General features: G+C 33.8%; 3 protein-coding genes and 1 long non-coding RNA gene across 4 annotated transcripts; 1 reads left to right on the top strand and 3 right to left on the bottom strand.

Moving 5' to 3' along the window:
- Positions 1-1,355: 1,355 nt before the first annotated feature.
- Positions 1,356-2,712, bottom strand: LOC115991280. The gene is made up of 3 exons (XM_031114992.1): positions 2,218-2,712; positions 1,913-2,138; positions 1,356-1,726 (listed from the first exon to the last, which is right to left on the bottom strand). The coding sequence occupies exons 1-3, from the start codon at positions 2,710-2,712 to the stop codon at positions 1,356-1,358; spliced, it is 1,092 nt and encodes a 363-aa protein (XP_030970852.1).
- Positions 2,713-9,942: 7,230 nt separating this feature from the next.
- Positions 9,943-10,302, bottom strand: LOC115991279 (cytochrome P450 76C4-like). Its single transcript, XM_031114991.1, has one exon. It carries the CDS (start codon positions 10,300-10,302, stop codon positions 9,943-9,945), a length of 360 nt encoding a protein of 119 aa, XP_030970851.1.
- A 4,556-nt stretch (positions 10,303-14,858) lies between these two features.
- On the top strand, positions 14,859-16,738 carry LOC115992756. Its single transcript, XR_004092646.1, has 3 exons — positions 14,859-15,151; positions 16,243-16,332; positions 16,631-16,738. It is a non-coding gene; the product is annotated as an uncharacterized LOC115992756 (long non-coding RNA).
- LOC115991278 (cytochrome P450 76T24-like) lies at positions 16,739-17,432 on the bottom strand (the record flags this gene model as incomplete). The annotated part of the gene is made up of 1 exon (XM_031114990.1): positions 16,739-17,432. A coding segment is annotated over exon 1 (465 nt), but the record flags the coding sequence as incomplete, so codon positions are not given.
- Between the last annotated feature and the right edge of the window lie 1,710 nt (positions 17,433-19,142).

The following is a 19,142-nucleotide window of genomic DNA, read 5'->3' as shown; positions in this document are numbered from 1 at the left end:
GTCCTTCCCCACAACAATCGCTAATTCATCATACATGTCAATTTTTTTGTTTAGATAGTCCGCATGCTTTCGATGCGTCTGTAAGGGAGAAAGGAACGTATATAACAATGCAATAATAACTTCACTCATAAATTCAATATAAAAGGCTATGAAATAACAATTAAAGCAAAGACTCCATACTTTTTCCTACATTTTCTTAGTAATCAAACAAGTAATGCAAGAAAACTCTCAAATAAGTATTGAACAAGTCAATACATTGTGTTACTATTATGCACACTTCACTGCTGAGAGAGCTTAATTAAAAAAAAAATACAACAGAAAGCACAAATCTTTTGGTCAAAAACTTTGTTTTGTTTCCTTCACTTTTTCCTGGCAACCAAATAGAAAGATCAAAGAAAACAGTGGGTCCTTAATTTCCTATTATTCCCAAGTCATTGCTGAGAAAAACCCATTACAAAAATAACCTTAAAAAGAAAGTATCAATCTTTTCTTTACTTTTCCAACATTTTATTAGCAACCAAACAGAGAACTAAAGAAAATTGTAGCTCAGACACATATACACATATAGATAGATGAAAACACATAGGTATGTATAGATATAATACATAGCTAAGCCCAGATTTTACAATAGATCCGCACATGAAAGTTATATTTGAAAAACCTTATAAAAGCAATGGAATCCTAAAAAGAATGACACTATAAATTTCATATAAAAGGAAAAAACATATATTATCATCTATATTAAGAAAATATAGTTGGAAGCCATACCATGACTTATTCTTGGTATGTCTTAGCGTCGCAAGTTATCATTTTTAGATTATTGTCCCAACCAAATCCACTCTTCTTTCTAAGAGTCTGAATAGTGAATCACGTGGTCCTTAGAGTTCGCATCCGGTTGTCAACATAGAACGGGTGGCACTCAACCCCGAATTGGGCCGTTATCTCCTTCGCTACAAGAGCAAAGGAGCCGGCCTTGAAAGTACTAAAGGGCTTATTGCCCTTTGCAACCTCCTCTGTAAGTATCCTAAGCATCATTTCATGCATGGGTGGCAGACACCTAAATTACCTGCTGCTGCTAAATTTCTCTTTGCCCTTTGAAATTACTACATATGAAAATAGTATAGTGAGAGTAGCATTTAGTAATTACGCTCGGAACATGAACAACAAATCAAACACACATACAACCACGCTTATAAACGTGCACAACAGAATGAAACATGCTAACACTGGAAATGACAATGTAATATCATCAAATAACAGTATAATGCTGAAAATACTTTTTCATTACACCACCAAAAGTCTATAGTAAACAGAGAGAAAAAACACATTACAATCATAGAAATCTAAATAAAATACTACTCTCCACTCCTGGTATAATTAGACCACATAGCTTGGCATATCTCATCTCTCTTAGCATTCCACGATCTACTGTCTTCAACGGACTCCCGATGTGATTGTGTTTCTTGTTGGTGGTCACTAGACTCTACTTGGTTCATTGCATCTTCCATAATTTGGTCATTTGGTTCAACCCCCATGATGTGATTATGAATCACACAACATGCTAACACTACTTTCACTTGGGTTGGGAAAGACCAAAATGGTTCTGCATCCAACACTCGAAAACATTTCTTCAACACTCCAAACCCTCGCTCAATGGTAGTTCTCAATGAAGAGTGTCGGAGGTTGAACAATTCTTGCTCATTCTCAGGAGGGCGATCATTAAACTCTTTCAAGTGATATCGCACACTCCGATAAGGTGACAATATTCCATTTTTATTACCATACCCAGCATCACCAAGATAATATTTACCTACATATATTAAAAAATAAAACCAAATCACTACTATGCTTAGGAAAACGCAAAATATTTATTAAACTAATAAACCAAAAAGGTGAAGTAATCGTATAATACCATTGGGAATTGAAAATCCCCTTGGCCTAGTAAATGCATCATTTAACACACGTGAATCATATGCACTGCCTTCCCATCCAGCCAATACATAAGTAAACTTTAAGTCAAAACTAATGGCAGCTAACACATTTTGCGTGGTTCCATCTTTGTGACCACGAAATTTTCCTTGTATTTCAGGTGGCACAGATGCACGAACATGTGTACCATCTATTGCTCCAACACAATCCTAATTTTCGACAGACATAATGGTTTAAAATTACACAAATCTTCACAATTTACAAAAATACACAAGTCGCAATGTTTACCTTAAAATATGGGTAAAACCTTCTGCTATTCTTTATCTTTGGGGGTGTATCTTCACTACGCAGTCTTATTAGAGCTCTATATAATTTCAGGACCCCTCTAAGGATGACCTTGAAGTATCTATGAACAGTCTCAGTTGATCTATAGATCCGACTACTCATTACACGAAACCTCACATTATGACCAATAATGTGTAAGAAAATGAACACTTGCTCCGTAACAGACATGTGAATAGTCGGGCGTACGTGCTCCCCCTCAGTGAGGATGTGACATAAGTGGTGGAAAGCTATAGGCTTCATCCTAAGTTGATTCACACAATGTCTCTCAGTTCCATGCAGAACACTATTTATGTATTCCTCTCTCTCGGCGGCATGGTTAACATAAGGCGCCCTGGGCAATTGTCTACGTCTACGTCGCAATTTCCTTAACAATGCAACCCCCACAAGGAGGACAGATGCAACTGAGGCAAGAATTGTGGCTTTGGTTTTTTTCTTCATCTAACAAAATCACAAACACTGTGGTCTAAGAGATATGTAAACAAGCATGCTATTGATTACACAGTAAATAAAAACAGCCATAAACAGAAAACATCCAAACCACATTGATAACGAGTACCAAATCACATTGCATTCTATTTACAATCAATATTTACACTATCACAATACCATCACATTGATAACTGCACATTGATATATCACAATACCATCACATTGCATTCTATTTACAATCACCTATATACCCAATGCACCTTCAATTAAGGTTTAAACACACACATATTCTACTGCAAGAACATAATAACACCAATCATGGGTCAAGCTGCAAAATTTCTACACATAACCCAACTAGCCAAATTAAAAAAAAAAATCACAGCAAAAGTTCTACACATAACCTAACTAGCCAAATTCTAAAAAAAATCACAGCAGAAACCAATCATGAATAACCAGTCAAGCTCCAAAATTCTAAAAACAATCAAAGCAAAAACCAATCATGAATAACCAACAAGAACCAGTCAAGCTCCAAAATTTCATACGCATAACCCATGAATAATACACAGTTTAAATAAAAAATGGATAATTAAAAAAATTAATAAAAAAAGTAAATAATTATATAAATAAATATATATATATATAAAATGGTAAGATCGGATCCAGGAGGTGGGTCGAGAGGATGGGTTGTGGATTTTGGCATATCTGAGTTGGAGGGGATGTGGATCGAACTTGTGTGTGGATCGGAGGTGAGGTGAGTGTGTGGATCGGAGGTGTAAAACGGTTAACCGGTTCTGGAAAACTCACCATGAGTCTGTGTTTGGCTCGATGATCGAACTGGCTGGACCGGTGATCGACTGGCTGAGCTCGGCATGACCCGGAGTGAGCTGGATCGGGTGTGTTTGTCTGGATCGGTGTGAGTTTGTGGCTGAGCTCTCACTCACCGTGGGTCTACGGCGTTTGGCTCGGTGATCGGACTACCATGAGGGATCGGTGATCGACTGGCTGAGCTTGACGTGACCCGGCGTGAGCTCGATTGGTGTCGGTGGCTGGATCGGAGGGAGTGGCTGGCTGAGCTCTCTTTCTTTCTCTCACTCTCTCTCTCTTTTGCGCGTGACCTGGAAATGATTTGAAGTGAAAATGAAAGTGTAAAATCATTTCCGGGTCAAAGGAGTAAATTTTGGTCAAAAGGAAATGATTTTCCAGAAAATAGAATTTTCCGTAGCTGCCAAACACGCAGGTTAGGGGGAAAATGATTTCTTGAAATCATTTACCACCAAAACAAATGCACCCTTAATCAAGGTTTATTTTAAAGTCAATTGAAAATTCAACTGTAACACAAACAATGAAAGATAACACTACCCAACACTACCCGAGATGTTAAACTGGTACAAATACTTAGCTTAAATCTTAGCTTAAAAACTTTAAGAATAATGTAATTTAAAAATTAGAAACCTATACAACAAAATAAATAGACATCAGAATAACCTTATTGCAACCTAAGCCCATGTCGTTTATTTCGATCATTATAAGAAAGTTCATTAAACAATTAAGTCGAGATATTTTACATGAGTATAAACAATTAAACCACTTCCCATAGAACTTTTGAATAATCTCAAAAACTTTAATACTAGAAATCACCCTAGTTCACAGTTTTGAAACCTAGACTGTTCACAGAACTGAAAAATGGAGAGGTTCAAGATTTTTGAGGTTAAACCGTAGTCAAATCGTGATAATGTCATAATAAATAATTAAATTAAAAATATGCCTTATTCTCTAAAAAAAAATTCATTCAATTATCTTTTTCTTATCAATTTGACAGTTAGTTATAAAAAAGAAAAAAAAAAAGGCAAAAAGCAATTTACTAATGGCCCTGGACCGTGTGAGATAAAAAATATAGGACAAAACTTAGGTACAGTACCTTGAGTACTGTTCCTTAAGAGGGAACCTAAGTAACAGCACCTAGTGCCCAAAAATATATATTGTAAGCTGTATGCTCTTAATAATAAAAGACAAAAAAAAGGCAAAACTCCTTCCCCTCTTTCGTAGAAGCAGCCCTCTCTCTCTCTCTCATGGTCCACGGTGGTGTAATATCATGGTGTGGAAAATCAAGATCTCAATATCAAAATTTCGTGGTAGTGGTTTATCACAACTTGCATGTAACTCCATGCAAATGCATGGATACATTTAAAATTAAACAAAATTTTTATTATAAAAATATAAAAAATTAGTCAAATTAATTTTTTTTTAAAACATGTAATACATGCGTTCATGCATACATATTGATACATTTAAAATTAAACACAATTTTTATCATAAAATATAGATAATTAGTCAAATTTTTTTAAATTAAACGTAATTAGTCACATATTAAAATTCTTATCTAAATTTAATACTACTTATGATCATTTTCTTTTTAATTTTTAATAAGATAGAACATATGGTGATTTTTGTTATGTGGTGATTTTTATTTTATTCATTTTTTGAGAAACATGTGGTGATTTTTATTAAGTATATGTGATTTTTTTTATTATTTTTTTTATAGTTTATTAATATTAGATTCTTAATATTTTGCATTCGTTAACTCACTTGACACAAAGATTAAAAAACTTAAGTAGACACATGGCACAAGTTTAAGTGAATAATTATGGTATAGTTCCCACATAAATTAGACACATGACGCAAAATTGGATTGTAATTTTAAATTCTAATTCAATTTTCTCTAAACTTTACCTATTAATATATATATATATATATATATATATGGATGACTTATAAATTTGAATTTTTTTTAGTTATATGATTATGTTTTTGATGGTTTATTATATTGGACTCATCGTTTTCTACACTAAATTAACTAATTTGGCACAAAAATTTAGATAAAATGGTACACGTGACACAAAATTAAACTCTAATTGAAATTCAATTTTTACACTAAATTAACTTACTTAACACAAAATTCTAAAATTTAGATTAAATGAGACACATGACGCAAAATTAGACTCTAATTAAATTCCAATTTGACTTAATTAGATTTTCTCTGTGCTTTACCTATTATTATATATATATATATGTATAGATTAACCCACCATGGATGGGACTATATCTATGATTGGAGTGAGCGATTTCAGAGTATCAAACTAGGTTTGCATTGAGGAGAAATTGAGAAAGAGTGATAGAGGAAGAAGGCTTCAACCATGAGACCTTTAGAGAGACAAAGATTGAGTGGAGACATCCACAGGTAGGAAGTATCGGGTTTTAGGGGAGAAATAGTTTGGGGGAGAAGAGATATACTTCAGGGAAGTAAGAACTTAGAAGGAAGAGTTTATCGGGACGAGGGAGGAAGTTTCTCAGGAGAGAAGTAAAAACTTAGTCAAAATTTTAATTTTTAAATCAATTTTTAATTTTTTTTTTAAAAAATGCTGATGTGTAAAATGTAAAGAGGTCAACCAAAAGTTAGAGGTTTCGGTTTATATATAATACTAGTATTATACCCGTGTGATGCACGGCTTAATCAAGAATCATGTGTATATTAAAGAAAATATTTTATTAATTTAATAAAAATGAAATTAAAATAGATAATAAAACTAAAGTAAAATTTTTCTTTTAAAAAAATCATATATAAGTCCAAAATTAATTGAATGGAAGATGGTAGATAATTATATAACTAATATAAAAGGAGATGCCAAATTGAACATAACTTCATTAGCATTTAGATGTGATGAAAATTAAGAAGTGATACTTTTTGGTAAGGTTATGCATGCCCAAATATATATATATATATATATATAGAGAGAGAGAGAGAGAGAGAGAGAGAGAGAGAGAGAGAGAGAGAGAGAAGTAGTTGAGTCTCTAACCTGGTAGGAAAATGTTATAGAGTATAAACCATATATTAGGGCATCCATACCCACCAATATGAATCAACATAAATCATAGCTAACATATGCTAAATTTGCAAGACATTAAAATTTAAGATTCGAAATATAATGGGAAAGTCCTTATAGACTTGCATGTTTTCATAATACAAAAAATAATATACGAAAGAAAGACCTAATCACTTGATGCATGCCAAAAATTTTAAAAAGTAAAATGTTCTCATATAATAGAAGTAGAAGTGTAGAACATAGAATTTTTAATTAAACGTAAGATGTACAGATATATTAGCAATAAATATGTAAATCGTGAAGAGTTTAATTTAAATAATTCTATAGTTATTCATGTGAGGTCAACAACAACAATCATTTAACAAATTATCAAAATAATCATGTGATGTTGCAACAATCATTTAACAAAGTATTTAGAAATAATCAAGAAATTCATTTTTAGGAATATACTCTAATAAATTAATCTATTTCTATTGATAAGACATACTTGTAGCATTAATACAATATTTCATCTAACCTGCAACTGCATATTTAGCAAAAACTTTGATCAAAATACAATATTTACAAAAGCAAACAACAAAAAGCTTTTAAACAAACCACGAAGATAGGATGTAATAGTGCAAATTGTCCAAATCAAAACATAATGGTAAGCCCAAAAAAAAAAAAAAAAAAAAAAATCAAACTTCAATCAACCATGTTTGCAAATGGTTTGAATTTTATAATTAAAAATCGCAAGAAGCTTGAGAGAAGAGAAATGCATACCGGCTATGTCCTGGGGATTCAAGGATTTATATATTGGCGCGAGTTTCTAATCTCCAAAAAAAATACTCCAAAGATGATATATCAACTTAAAAGAGGTCTAACTAATGTAGGATTTTAAATTATAATGAGATTAAGATTTTTAATTAATTTTAAAATAATAAGATAAAGAGAATGTATGTAAATAAAGAATTTGGTAGTGAAGAGAAACCTAAGGCTAGTCAAATACTAATGGAGTAAAAACATAGGTGTGTATAGTGTACTAATTAGAAAACAAAATAAAAAATTATTGATAATAAATAAATGAAAAACCGTGCATATAATAATATATAAACTTACCTTTTTTATTTGATAAACAATACTAACTAACACACACATATATAGGGGAAGGAGGATGAGATAAAAGAATACACTCACACGACAACACCAAGGTAGTTAGTGTTGCAGAGCAAGTGATAAATCTCTTCTCAATATCACATCTTACCAATGTGGGATAACTTGACAACACTGAATATCTTTTTTATTTGATAAACAATACACACACACACACACACACACACATATATAGGGGAAGGGGGATGAGATAAGGGAATACACTCACATGCCAACACCAAGGCAGTTAGTGTTGGTACCTTGGTGGATGGAAAAACAAGTAAATTAATTGATAAGAAGAATTTTTATTAAAAAAGATAAGAAAAATTAGAGTAGTACATATGAAAAATTGATAATTACCTAGTTTTTTTATTAATTAAGATTTTTTATCAACTTCTAAATTATATTTGTAGGGGCGGGCTTTAGCTCTTAAGTCCAAAAGACGAATGGACTAAGGCCTAAAGAGCCCAGTACAATAAATTTGTAGAGAGTGGACTGAAAAGCTAGGCTTCAATTAAGTGGACGACGCCTTTAATGGGCTAAGGATGGTAAGAGAACTAGAAAAAGCAATAAATAGACAAATATGGCTCACAGAGATTCTTCCTTGGCAATATCTGAGGAGAGTAGTTCTTAAATATGTCACTTTTCTTAATATTACAGTGTTTTTACTATAAATTTTGTGTCCCCCGGCCTTTAGAGGGTCTCTCACATTATATAACTCCCTTCAGGCGATCTTAACCCTCCATTTGTTGATTGTCCAGTACACCACTTGAGTGCTTGTCCCATCAAATACATTCCCAAGCCCCTTATGAGTTGCGGCGGCTAAGGCAGCACTGTTCAGGGGTCTTCTCCACATAAATACAGCCAAAGGGTTTGGTGGGATGCATTAAATATGGGAGCAGCCACCACCCCTTCAGTCATGTCAGGGCCAATCCCTCTCCGAAGCTTTTTCTTAGCGGTAGGACCTCCTTTGGCAATGTGCCACTGATGTGGCCTTATTGTCCGAGTGTGTGGCCTCCTCGGCTTGGCAATGGACTCCTCAGCCATGGATATGACACATGGCACAGGTGTCTTATTTAAATTCTTGTACCCCACAATATTAATAAAAGGATTTGATGAAGAATTTAGATTATAATCAAATTAAGATTTTTATTAACTTAAAAATTATAGGAGAAGAATTTTTTTTTTATATCTAAATTTTTTTAAAAATTTCTGCAATTTGGTGAAGTCACTTGGTGCAACTACGACTTCTAAACTCAACTTTTATGATATGATATGATATATATATATAGATTAGGAAAAAGCACTGGGTTAAACTTATTTAGTTATGTAAAATGTGTGTTGGAACTCGAGTTTGTCAAACTTGAGTTCCGATGAAAGTTTCATTGGACCATATTTTGATTTGCATTGCACAAGTATACAGTAACTTTTAGACCGATAATGGGTGCAAGTAAATATCTTTAAAAAGATTGAAGTATATATTGTTTGTGTTCATGCAATTCTGAAATTTCTTCCAAAAAAATCTGAAATTTGTGAATTTTATATAACATTTAAAGAAAGAAATATACATGAATACTAGTTTTGAATTGCTTAACAGAAACAATGTCTTGGTTTACGTTTTTTAGAATGGAGAAGGATCCCTTTATAGAATCCAATGCAACAAATGTGAGATTGCATCACATCAGTGGTTGTATTTGTCATTCTTCACAAATAATGAAGTCACATGTAACATAAAAATAATAACATTATTTTTTCACTATTGTTCAATTTTTCTTTGTGTAAGCACGAGTTACAAACTAGTTTTGTAATTATATTGTTATAATTCACTTTAAATTATATTATTGAAATATTTTCTTTAATTTAGATATGATTATTGTCTAAATAGTGCACAATACTATTTGAAATAGAATTAGAAATCATTGTTAGTGCTAGACACCAAGTCACAAAATCATTAATTATACTACAACAAAGTGTGGGTTGGACCATGCACCTCCATGTATTTCGATAGATATGATAGGATTTAAACTTATAGTACTGATTACATGATTGCCTTTTACCATAAGTCCAAAACGCTAACTAGTTTTTGGTGTAGATGGAATTCAAACCTTATTTGACAACAAAGGACTTTACCATAGATCTACATATTGCAAGATTCTAATATTGAAGGCATTAGATTAAACACACATACAAATTCACATATTATTGGACTGAAAATATACCATCAAAGTTACAATGATTTGATAGGAATAGCTTTGAGGGGCTTTGCTCTATGTAAGGTAAGCCCAAAAAGCTCACCCATGTCCATGTCTTCCGGCGTAATCTCATCTGGGAGCTCCCAAGCAAAGTAGTGAACAAGAGAAGCTAACATCAAATGCACCATTCTGTTACCCAATGGCAATCCAGGGCATATTCTTCTTCCAGCTCCAAAGGGAATCAACTCAAAATCTTGGCCTTTAAAATTAATGCCTTGTTCTAAAAACCTTTCAGGCATAAATAAATTTGGGTTTGGCCATATGCTTGAGTCTCGTCCCATTGCCCACACATTTATTAGTATTTCTGAATTTTTGGGCACTAGGAAGCCACACATTTCTATGTTTGTCTCAGCCTTACGTGGAAATAGAAAAGGTAGTGGTGGGTGCAACCGTAAGGTTTCTTTCACTATAGCTTGAAGATAATGGAACTATGAGATGTCTAATTCTTAGACATGGCAAACAGTCGGGTCGGGTCAATTGGGTTGCGGGTAAAAAATGAGTCATTTTAAGTGAGTTAAAAACATGTTCGAGTCAATTGGTTTACCAGTTGAGTTGGGTCGGGTCGGGTTGACCCGTCTTTTTCACTTGATTTTTTTTTTGGGTTTATAAAGAAAACAACATGTATTTGCCATTTGAAAAGTCATGCAACAAATTACTTAATGCAAAATGCATTACTTTGAATTTACCATTTCTATCAAAAATGAACTCAGTTAAATTTATTAATACTTATTCAATAATTTTAAAATTATACAAATCCCAACATTGCTAACTGAACAAAATAACACAAAGATAAGTAAAACAAATACACAAGTTTTATTTCTATACAATATCAACATCTCAAAATATAAAACAAAATTACAAATGACTTATTGGATAATTTGACAAAGAATAAAAACATATAAGAAATTTACAATCTTAAAAAATTAATTTTATAATCTATTATCAATTGTGGTTGACACTCTATTTCAATTTGAGAATATACATTAAAGTTTGATTATTTAACTTATTTTGAAAAGTCGTTTATTTTGGGCATAAATTGTTAAAAAATAAGTCTAAGCATTTATAATTTATGCTAATTTGACAATTTGGTTTCACTATTTTCACACTTATGAATGTTTCTCACATATGTCTACAATTTTAAATTTATGTTTTTAACTCTATTGTAACCAGATTAATTTGGCATGTACTTTACTATTTGATACCTAAAAATCTTTACTCATTATAGAATGCTCAACCATTTATCTTTCAATTCATTTGCTTGCAGTTATATAAATGTCTCAATTGTTTCCTTAAAGCTCACAAAAAACAATTAAACCAATATTGTCTTAATTTTATTATTTTTTTTTTACAAAAAAAAAAGTTTTAAAAAATGGTTCAGGTCATGGGTCAGGTTGTGGTTCGGGTTAACCCGCAAAAAAAACACAGGTTGAGTCATGGGTTAATCCGTTTTTGCTTCGGGTGAAAAAAATCAAGTTCGATTCAGGTCGGGTTGGGTCAAAAAATTCTGACCCATTTTACCATGTCTATATATTGCTCTAATAACAACAAACAATATAATCAATTATAAAAATGCGGTGTCCTAAAGGTTACTATAGGTGCTAAAGGTTAAAGCCTACAAACTAACAAGATCCCATCTAGGCATTAAGTTGTTGAAGCTGTATGAGGATGGGAACTGATCATATAGAGTGATTGACATTCATTCTTGCTTTAAATGTTCTTTGAAATCCACAAATATGTGAATTGTTTGAAGACATAAATAACAGACTTTGATCATTTTCAAGATAGTTGCTTGCACTAATTAACGTTCTAAAAGGTGATCAACTGATCATATACATTGCGCATTACAAATAACAATATTGTATATTTGGCAAAATGGAGGTCATAAATGTCTTCATGGATCATAAATGCAATTGGCAAAAGGGTTTGGTTAATAGGGGCCTTCGGGCATTTATTAACGAGCTATTTTAGGAAAATTTTATTATCACTTTTATAAGAAATATAAAAAATTATTAAAAAAATCAGTTTTTTTCCCTTTTTCCATAAAAATTTTAAAAAATATTTTCTAAACCGATGCCTTCAAACCATTTGCCAATTTTTTCCTCGTCAAAATTACAATGATATAAGTTGACATGAAACTATCGATAACGATGAGGAACTACTACATAGTCTCAATAAAAAATACTAAGAGGCCAAGAAAATTTATACTCATTTCCTAAAAGTATGAAAATTTGTTGTTAATTCAATTTTTTTTTTTAAATATCATAACTTACATAAAAAAAAAACAATAACAAAAAGTTGATTCAGGTCCCGTGAAATTAATCCCCATTAAGAAAATCTATAAATATATATATATATATATATATATATATATATATATATATATTTAATTGATTCCTGGTCTCTCTCTCTATATATATCAAAATCAAAATATATACCCCTACAAAAGCAAAAGTTGTTAGCATTATGAACGAGTCCAACCGATTATCAAAATTTAGACTTGTTCATTTATTTTAATTTAGAACATGAGCTGAGATTGATCTCATCACTAAATAAAATTACATATTCAAGCTTAGTTCATTTTGTTGCTAAACAAGCTCAAGCTTGTACACGAGCTACTTAATTAGCTTATTCTTTTCTCAAATTTATTATAACCACAACTAAAATGTTTTACCTATTCACAAATCTATATATTTTTTTTACTACGAATGGACTGTTTGTATTATCAAAACTGCAAATAATAATTTGATATTATTTGAACCTATTTACAAATATACAATCCAATCTCAAGTTTATATAGGTATATTTTTAAACATGTATACATATAAATATATACTATTATATATAATTAAATTGAGTCATCATGTTCACAAGCTTATTCATATTAGTATTATATTTGATCTTGACTCGTTTATTAGTTGAGCCTAAACTTGAGTTTGAGTTTGGCTTATTTGTGAAACAAACACATAAATAAGCTTTATCCTGAGTCCACTTCGAGCTATTCATAAATAACTTAATTCATTTACAGCTCTAGAAGTTGTTTATCTATTTTGATGAATTTAAATAATATTTAATTGAGAACAAAGTTTTTATTCACAAAATTATTTTTCAGAAAACTGGTTTTTGAGCTTACTATTAAATATATTATTTTTTAGGTAAATAATAGGGAAGGAGAAGGGGAGTTGAGGTTAGAACCAGAGCCATGAGTCATTTTGGAGTACTTACTTTGAACCACAGTTTTAAAGAGGTAGTCAATTACCAGAAGCAAGTGTTTGATATCGATGAGGCTTATCTCTGAATTATTTTCTTCAATGAGATTGAGGAGTGAATCTAGTACATCATTGCTTACTTTAGAACCCTCTGATGAAGCTCTTAATTGAAGTTGTTGATTGAAGATACCATAAAAAATCCCAAATAATTTTGTGAAATAAATGCTTATCCTTTTGCGTACACCTTGGGGGTAGGGATGGCAATGGGGCGGGATAGGGCTGAAGGATGGGGTCTTCATCCTCGTCCCATATGGTTTTGTCTTGTCCTATCCCTGCCCCGCCTCGCATGACTGAGAAAACTTTCTCACCCTATCCCCGCCCCTTGGAGCCTTGCGAAGCCTCACCCCAACCCGTAAAACTTCACTTTTTGTTAATTTGCCCTACAACTAGTACAATCCTTTTAATGAAACCTATTTCATTAATAAAAATATACTTGAAATTACAACTAAATTTATCCTATCAGATCAAATCAATTTTTAGAAAAAATTGAATAATATATCCAAGTGTTTAACTAGACAATCACAAAAAAAGAAAAGAAAAAACTCATAGTATAACACATAATAAAATAAATGCAGAGAACTTCATTGAGTAGAATAAAATAAGCTAATATTGATATGTTTGTTTAAATAGTAGGGTTTTAGGGTATGAAAAATTTACAATTATAACCCTTAGCAACGCAGGGCGGGGTGGGTCTAAAAAGTCTAAACCCATCCCTGCCCCACCACCTTTGCGGGGCGGGAAAAACCCGCGTAGGGCGAAGCGGGGAGGGCGGGTTAAGTGGGGCGGGGCAAAATTGCCATCCCTACTTGGGGGTCAATTTTGTATTTTACCTTTTCGGTGTTTTATATTGTTTTGAACTGATTGTATATGATTCTTGAGTGATAAATCCATAAATTCATCAAAAGAATGAATTAAAGGTTTAAGGTATCTAATTCAGCTTAATGTTTGGTTGCTAAGAAGGGTAGTTGGGTTGCTATAATTTAATAAGTAACATGGACATTAATTCTCTCTCTCTCTCTCTCTCTCTCTCTCATGTCTTGTATGTTTAATAACCCAAACTAATATTAATAATACCACACTACTATTCTCATGTCTTGTATGTTTAATAACCCAAATTAATATTAATAATACCACACTACTATTGACCATTCCTATGCGTAAGCAGATGCTCAATTGACCTTGAAATGTTTAAGTTGGTTAATAGGTTTTTTTAATTCTTTTTTTTTTTCATTGTAGCATGACTCAAATAATAAAATGCAATATTTTTTTTTATTCATTATTTTATCTAATGCCATCCTCCGAGTAATAAACCAAAAAAAAAAAAAAAATACCAATAGCATCCCGTAAATAATAAAATGCAATATTTTTTCTCATTGTTTTGTCTAGTTCTATCCTCTACATGATAACCAAAAAAAGAAAAAAAAGAACCAATAGCATCACTATAATTAACTATTCTCGTGCAGTAGCATGGGTTACATATTAGTTTTTAAATAATATGATAGTGAATGCAGCTCTAGATTAGCAAATTTAGGTGTTTGTTTCACCGAAATTTTTTTCAATTAAAAATATTTTTTTAGAAAATAATATGTTTTCCACGGTTTTAATAAAATAAGTGTTTGATTCCTAATCCACAGTATCCACAAGTTGACAGTATCAAAATTATCAGAATCAAAATCAAAATCATAAAAGCCCATACAGAAGCGCAAGAGACACAACACAAAGGCCATAAAGACAAAATAAAATGAAGGTTTTTGGAGTCAAGATAAGCTGGGATACTCACCAGCTTGTGTCCTTTGTGATAAACCCAAATCAATTCTTGAAGGAAAATGCGAGCTCAGAGAGAGAGTTTGTGCCTGCCTTGTGGTATGTTGAAACTGAAAGAGAAGGGTGGGTCGCAGGGAGAAGCAACCAGCAGCAGGTGAGAGAATCAGTGGTTGTGTTTCCCTAAACTGTGAAACTTCTATGATTATCTGTGTTAGTTAATGTTTTTATTGACCCCCTCTCTGTGTGTTTTTTTTTTTTTTTTTTTTTTTTTTTTTTTTTTTTTTTTTTTTTGTGTGTGTGTGATTTAGATTGGCAGTAGATTGAGTTGGAGAAGAAACTTTGTGTTCAAAGATATTAAATTCATAGTTCTAACTCTTGCTATCTGTGCAATGCAACTCATATCTCAATAATAAGTTTGATTAGCTTTGGTCTTTCTACTAACTTGAGGCCCAAAAATCAGTCATTTATTGAAATTCTCTACATCTGCTATCTTCATATAGTAAATTTTGCAATGGATGGGGGATATAGTAGGATAAATGAGGTAACTATTATGTTACACTTTTGATGGGTCAATAGAAGAAATTATGAAATCCATGTGTTTTAGTTATGCAATACAGTTTACCTTGTCCACTACGTTGTACTTAAGGCTTACATGCCAGAGAATATACTTTGATCTCATATGCTTGGTTAGGAATCTAAATAGTCTTTTAAAATTTAAAAAATTGTGCTTCGAATTAGCTGTATTATTTTTCCGTATTTGTCCCATTCTTATTTCCTTTTAGGACATGGTTTTCTTCCTTTTCTTTTTAGATACAATCAAATCATTTAGTAGATTGCATAGTCTGTACTAGATTGTAAAGGCTGTAATCAACTAGTAATAGGTTGATTCATGAAAGCCATTGAGATTTGCCGAAATGAGGTTAGCCAAAGAACAGCAGAAAGCTCTGGGCATCAAGCTTGGCCGAGTTTGCTGATGCTAGACAAAGATTAATCATGATGCTAAATTACCAATTACCAGCTGAGGCTGCAGTATATTTGGCCCCCGCCTTGATAACTCTTTAGATCCCAATACGCTAATCTCAGCCAATTTTCTGGACATCATCATACTATCAACTACTCACTTAAGTAGGGAATATGTGCTAAAAAGTTAATGATATTTTAACATGTAGCTCTAGCCATCCATTAAATAAACAGAAAGATATTTAAGATTAGGTATTGTGATATTTAATTTGCTAGTCATTTCAGGTAAAAGAAGCCTTCACTGAAAAATTGATGCCTAGAATGCCTCCAGTCCCTAAGACTCAATTCTGGTTGACTTGTGATGGTTAGTGAAAGGTAAGCTGGCTTATTGACTTGATGCAATATCCATTTTGATACGCTACATTTTTGTTGAAAAAAAGATGTCATAATTCTCAATCAAACCAAATAGTCAGAGACAGGGATCAGAGAGAAAAGACTTCATAATTCTCTCTCTCTCTGTAGGAAGACTTCACAATCCTATCCTTTTTGTCATGCTAATTTTTGGTAGGATGAAGCACTAATTGAAGCATGGATGCTGAAAAAATAGTCATGTCTTTGATTCTGATCATTCTTTTGTTTCCATTTTGCACTTCCCTTAACACCTTCACACCAGACCAATCCATCAAGGACGGCAAATCTTTGATTTCCGAAGAAAATAATTTTGCCTTAGGCTTCTTCAGCCCCAGCAACTCCAGCTATTGGTATCTTGGTATCTGGTATGGTCAAGTAGTTCTTGTACCTTTGTTTGTCGAAGGGCTTGTCTGGCATCAAGAGATTTTGTAGCAAATATTTGAGTGGCGGAAGCTTTCCTAAGGTTCTTCCATTTAGAATTTGTGGGAATCCAAGCCATAGAAACTTTGTGGTGGTTGAATACATGGGCCATATTTGGGATGGTTCGGCTAAGGAAAGCTTGGTCATTTTTTTGAAGTGCTTCTTTAGCTAAGTTTGGAGAGGAAATGACTATGGTGGTTATGCTCCCAAGCTTGAGAGTCATTAAGGGTCCATAAGTTTTGGAGAGCTTTGCAAGAGCTTGGTGTGGTAATTTGCCAAGCTCCAAGATGTTACCAATGATTGGAAAAGGGTGAGGCCCTGGGGGGAGAGTCTGGCTTGCTAGATTGAAGGTGAGCACACGAATTGATGCCCACACAAAGGGAAGTATCAGCAACAATACTAGGTAGTAGTCCATTAATTCTTGAAGTTGGTTAACGTTTCTTGTGAGTCATATTTTCGTTTGGTAGAAGAATAGATTATAGAGAAGACAATCAAAAAGGAAACACATGGAAAATGCTTCGGTGCCCTGTCTATTTTGTACGATGTTAGGAAGAAAACAAAGTAAGGATATGGACAGCCGAAGATATTGTCTACTTTGTACGATGTTTAGAACATGGTTCAGATGCAAAATTCAAGTGGGGCAGCCAAGGATAATATCAACCATTCAGAATTTTCTCTCTCCCCAGTAGGAGCTTCTCCCTCTCCCTTCGGTAAGAGCAATTTCCCTCTCTCCCTGTAGACGAGATCTTCTCCCCCATTTTCTGTGGGGCTTTTCCGTAGTCTTTCCCAACCATCCCTTCTAATCTTTCCTTACTTCCTCTTAGAATGCCATGGAACAGGAAATGATTGATGGGTTGCAAAATCTGTGTCTCACGAAAGAAGAAGAAGAAGGAATACCCATTACAACAAGAAGTAAGTCAGACCTGTTGGAAGAATGTTCTTTGAGTCTCTTTGGTCGTCTACTCTCAGATAGGCAGCAAAATCAAAGGGCTTTAAAGAACACTCTGAGATCCGCTTGGAAGATGGGTTCGGAGCTGAAAATGGTCGATGTAGGGAATGGTATTACCCAGTTCAAGTTCAGTTCTAAATATCAGTTGGAGTGGGTGGAGAACAGTGGCCCTTGGAATTTTGAGAATAATTTGCTCCTCCTTTGCCGGTGCAAGAAGGGGCTCTCCACAGCAAATATAGTCTTTACCCATTCTCCCTTTTGGGTACAACTTTGGGGCTTACCCTTTGAATATATGAGTGAAGATGTGGGTAGGGACGTCGGAAACAGTTTGGGTCGCTTTCTAGAAATGGACAAACGTCATTGCCAATCGGATCAAGCTTTGTTTATGCGTATTAGAGTTGAGCTTCCGATTGAGAAACCACTTCGCAGAGGGGGTAATGTAGTGAGTCTTGATGGAGAAAAATTTTGGGTTAGCTTTAAATATGAGAGGCTTCCCACATTCTGCTTCTTGTGTGGCAAGCTTGGCCACGATGATAAACACTGCCTGGATTTCCCAAACTGGCAGTCCACTCCTAAGCAATATGGTGAGTGGCTGAAGGCAGGCGGGGTTTTCAAAGGGAACTCAAGCCAACAAAGAAGTAATTCCAGAGATAGGCGTGATGGGGAGAATGTGAACATCACGAAAGGCAATGGACAGCCTATGGATCGGAACCCCCTTTCCGATATTGTAGACGGCGGAGGAAACACAGTGGGAATTGGTAATGTTCGAAATTCAAAATCTGCAGATTACACGTGCGGAGGTGATGTCTCTGAAGGCCAAATGTGTCAAACAGTAGATAGTGGAGACAGATGGGACGGGTTTGGAAAAGGTGACCAACTTTTGAGTTTGGGGTTAAACCAACGAGATGGCACGAAAGCACATAGTTCAGAAACTTGCGTGGATACAGAGCTAGAGAAAGAAGCGCAGGATGCTTTTTCTAAAGTGGGCTTCCCATGCCAAAAGGCCGAAAACTCCAATGAAGTAACCAGCCCAAGCAAGCCCAAGAAGCAATGGCAGGCTAATGTCACAGCAGTGGATCACAATTCGGCCCATGAGGTAAGTAAAATTCAAAAAAGGAATGGGCGTTTAAAAAGGGTTGCTAGGGAGAAAGGGCAGGCCCAATCCCAAGGGGCTGAAAATAAAAACCAAATTTTAGGAGTTAAACGCCTAGGCTCTGTTATTTTTGCTGAGAATGAAGAAAATATAGCTTACAAAAAGCAGTGTGGTGGCTTCTCTGAAAGTTTGAATGAAATAAAGATATCGGCGGTAGCTGCTAGGCAGCACCGCCGGGAGCCATGAATTCGTTATGTTGGAACTGCCGGGGGCTTGGGAACCCCCGGTCAGTTCGTGCGTTGCATGATATGG

The sequence above is a fragment of the Quercus lobata genome, chromosome 5, assembly GCF_001633185.2.
Source record: "Quercus lobata isolate SW786 chromosome 5, ValleyOak3.0 Primary Assembly, whole genome shotgun sequence".
Lineage (NCBI taxonomy): Eukaryota > Viridiplantae > Streptophyta > Magnoliopsida > Fagales > Fagaceae > Quercus > Quercus lobata.
The sequence above is the reverse complement of the archived record's forward strand: the minus strand, read 5'-3'. Positions and strand labels throughout refer to the sequence as shown.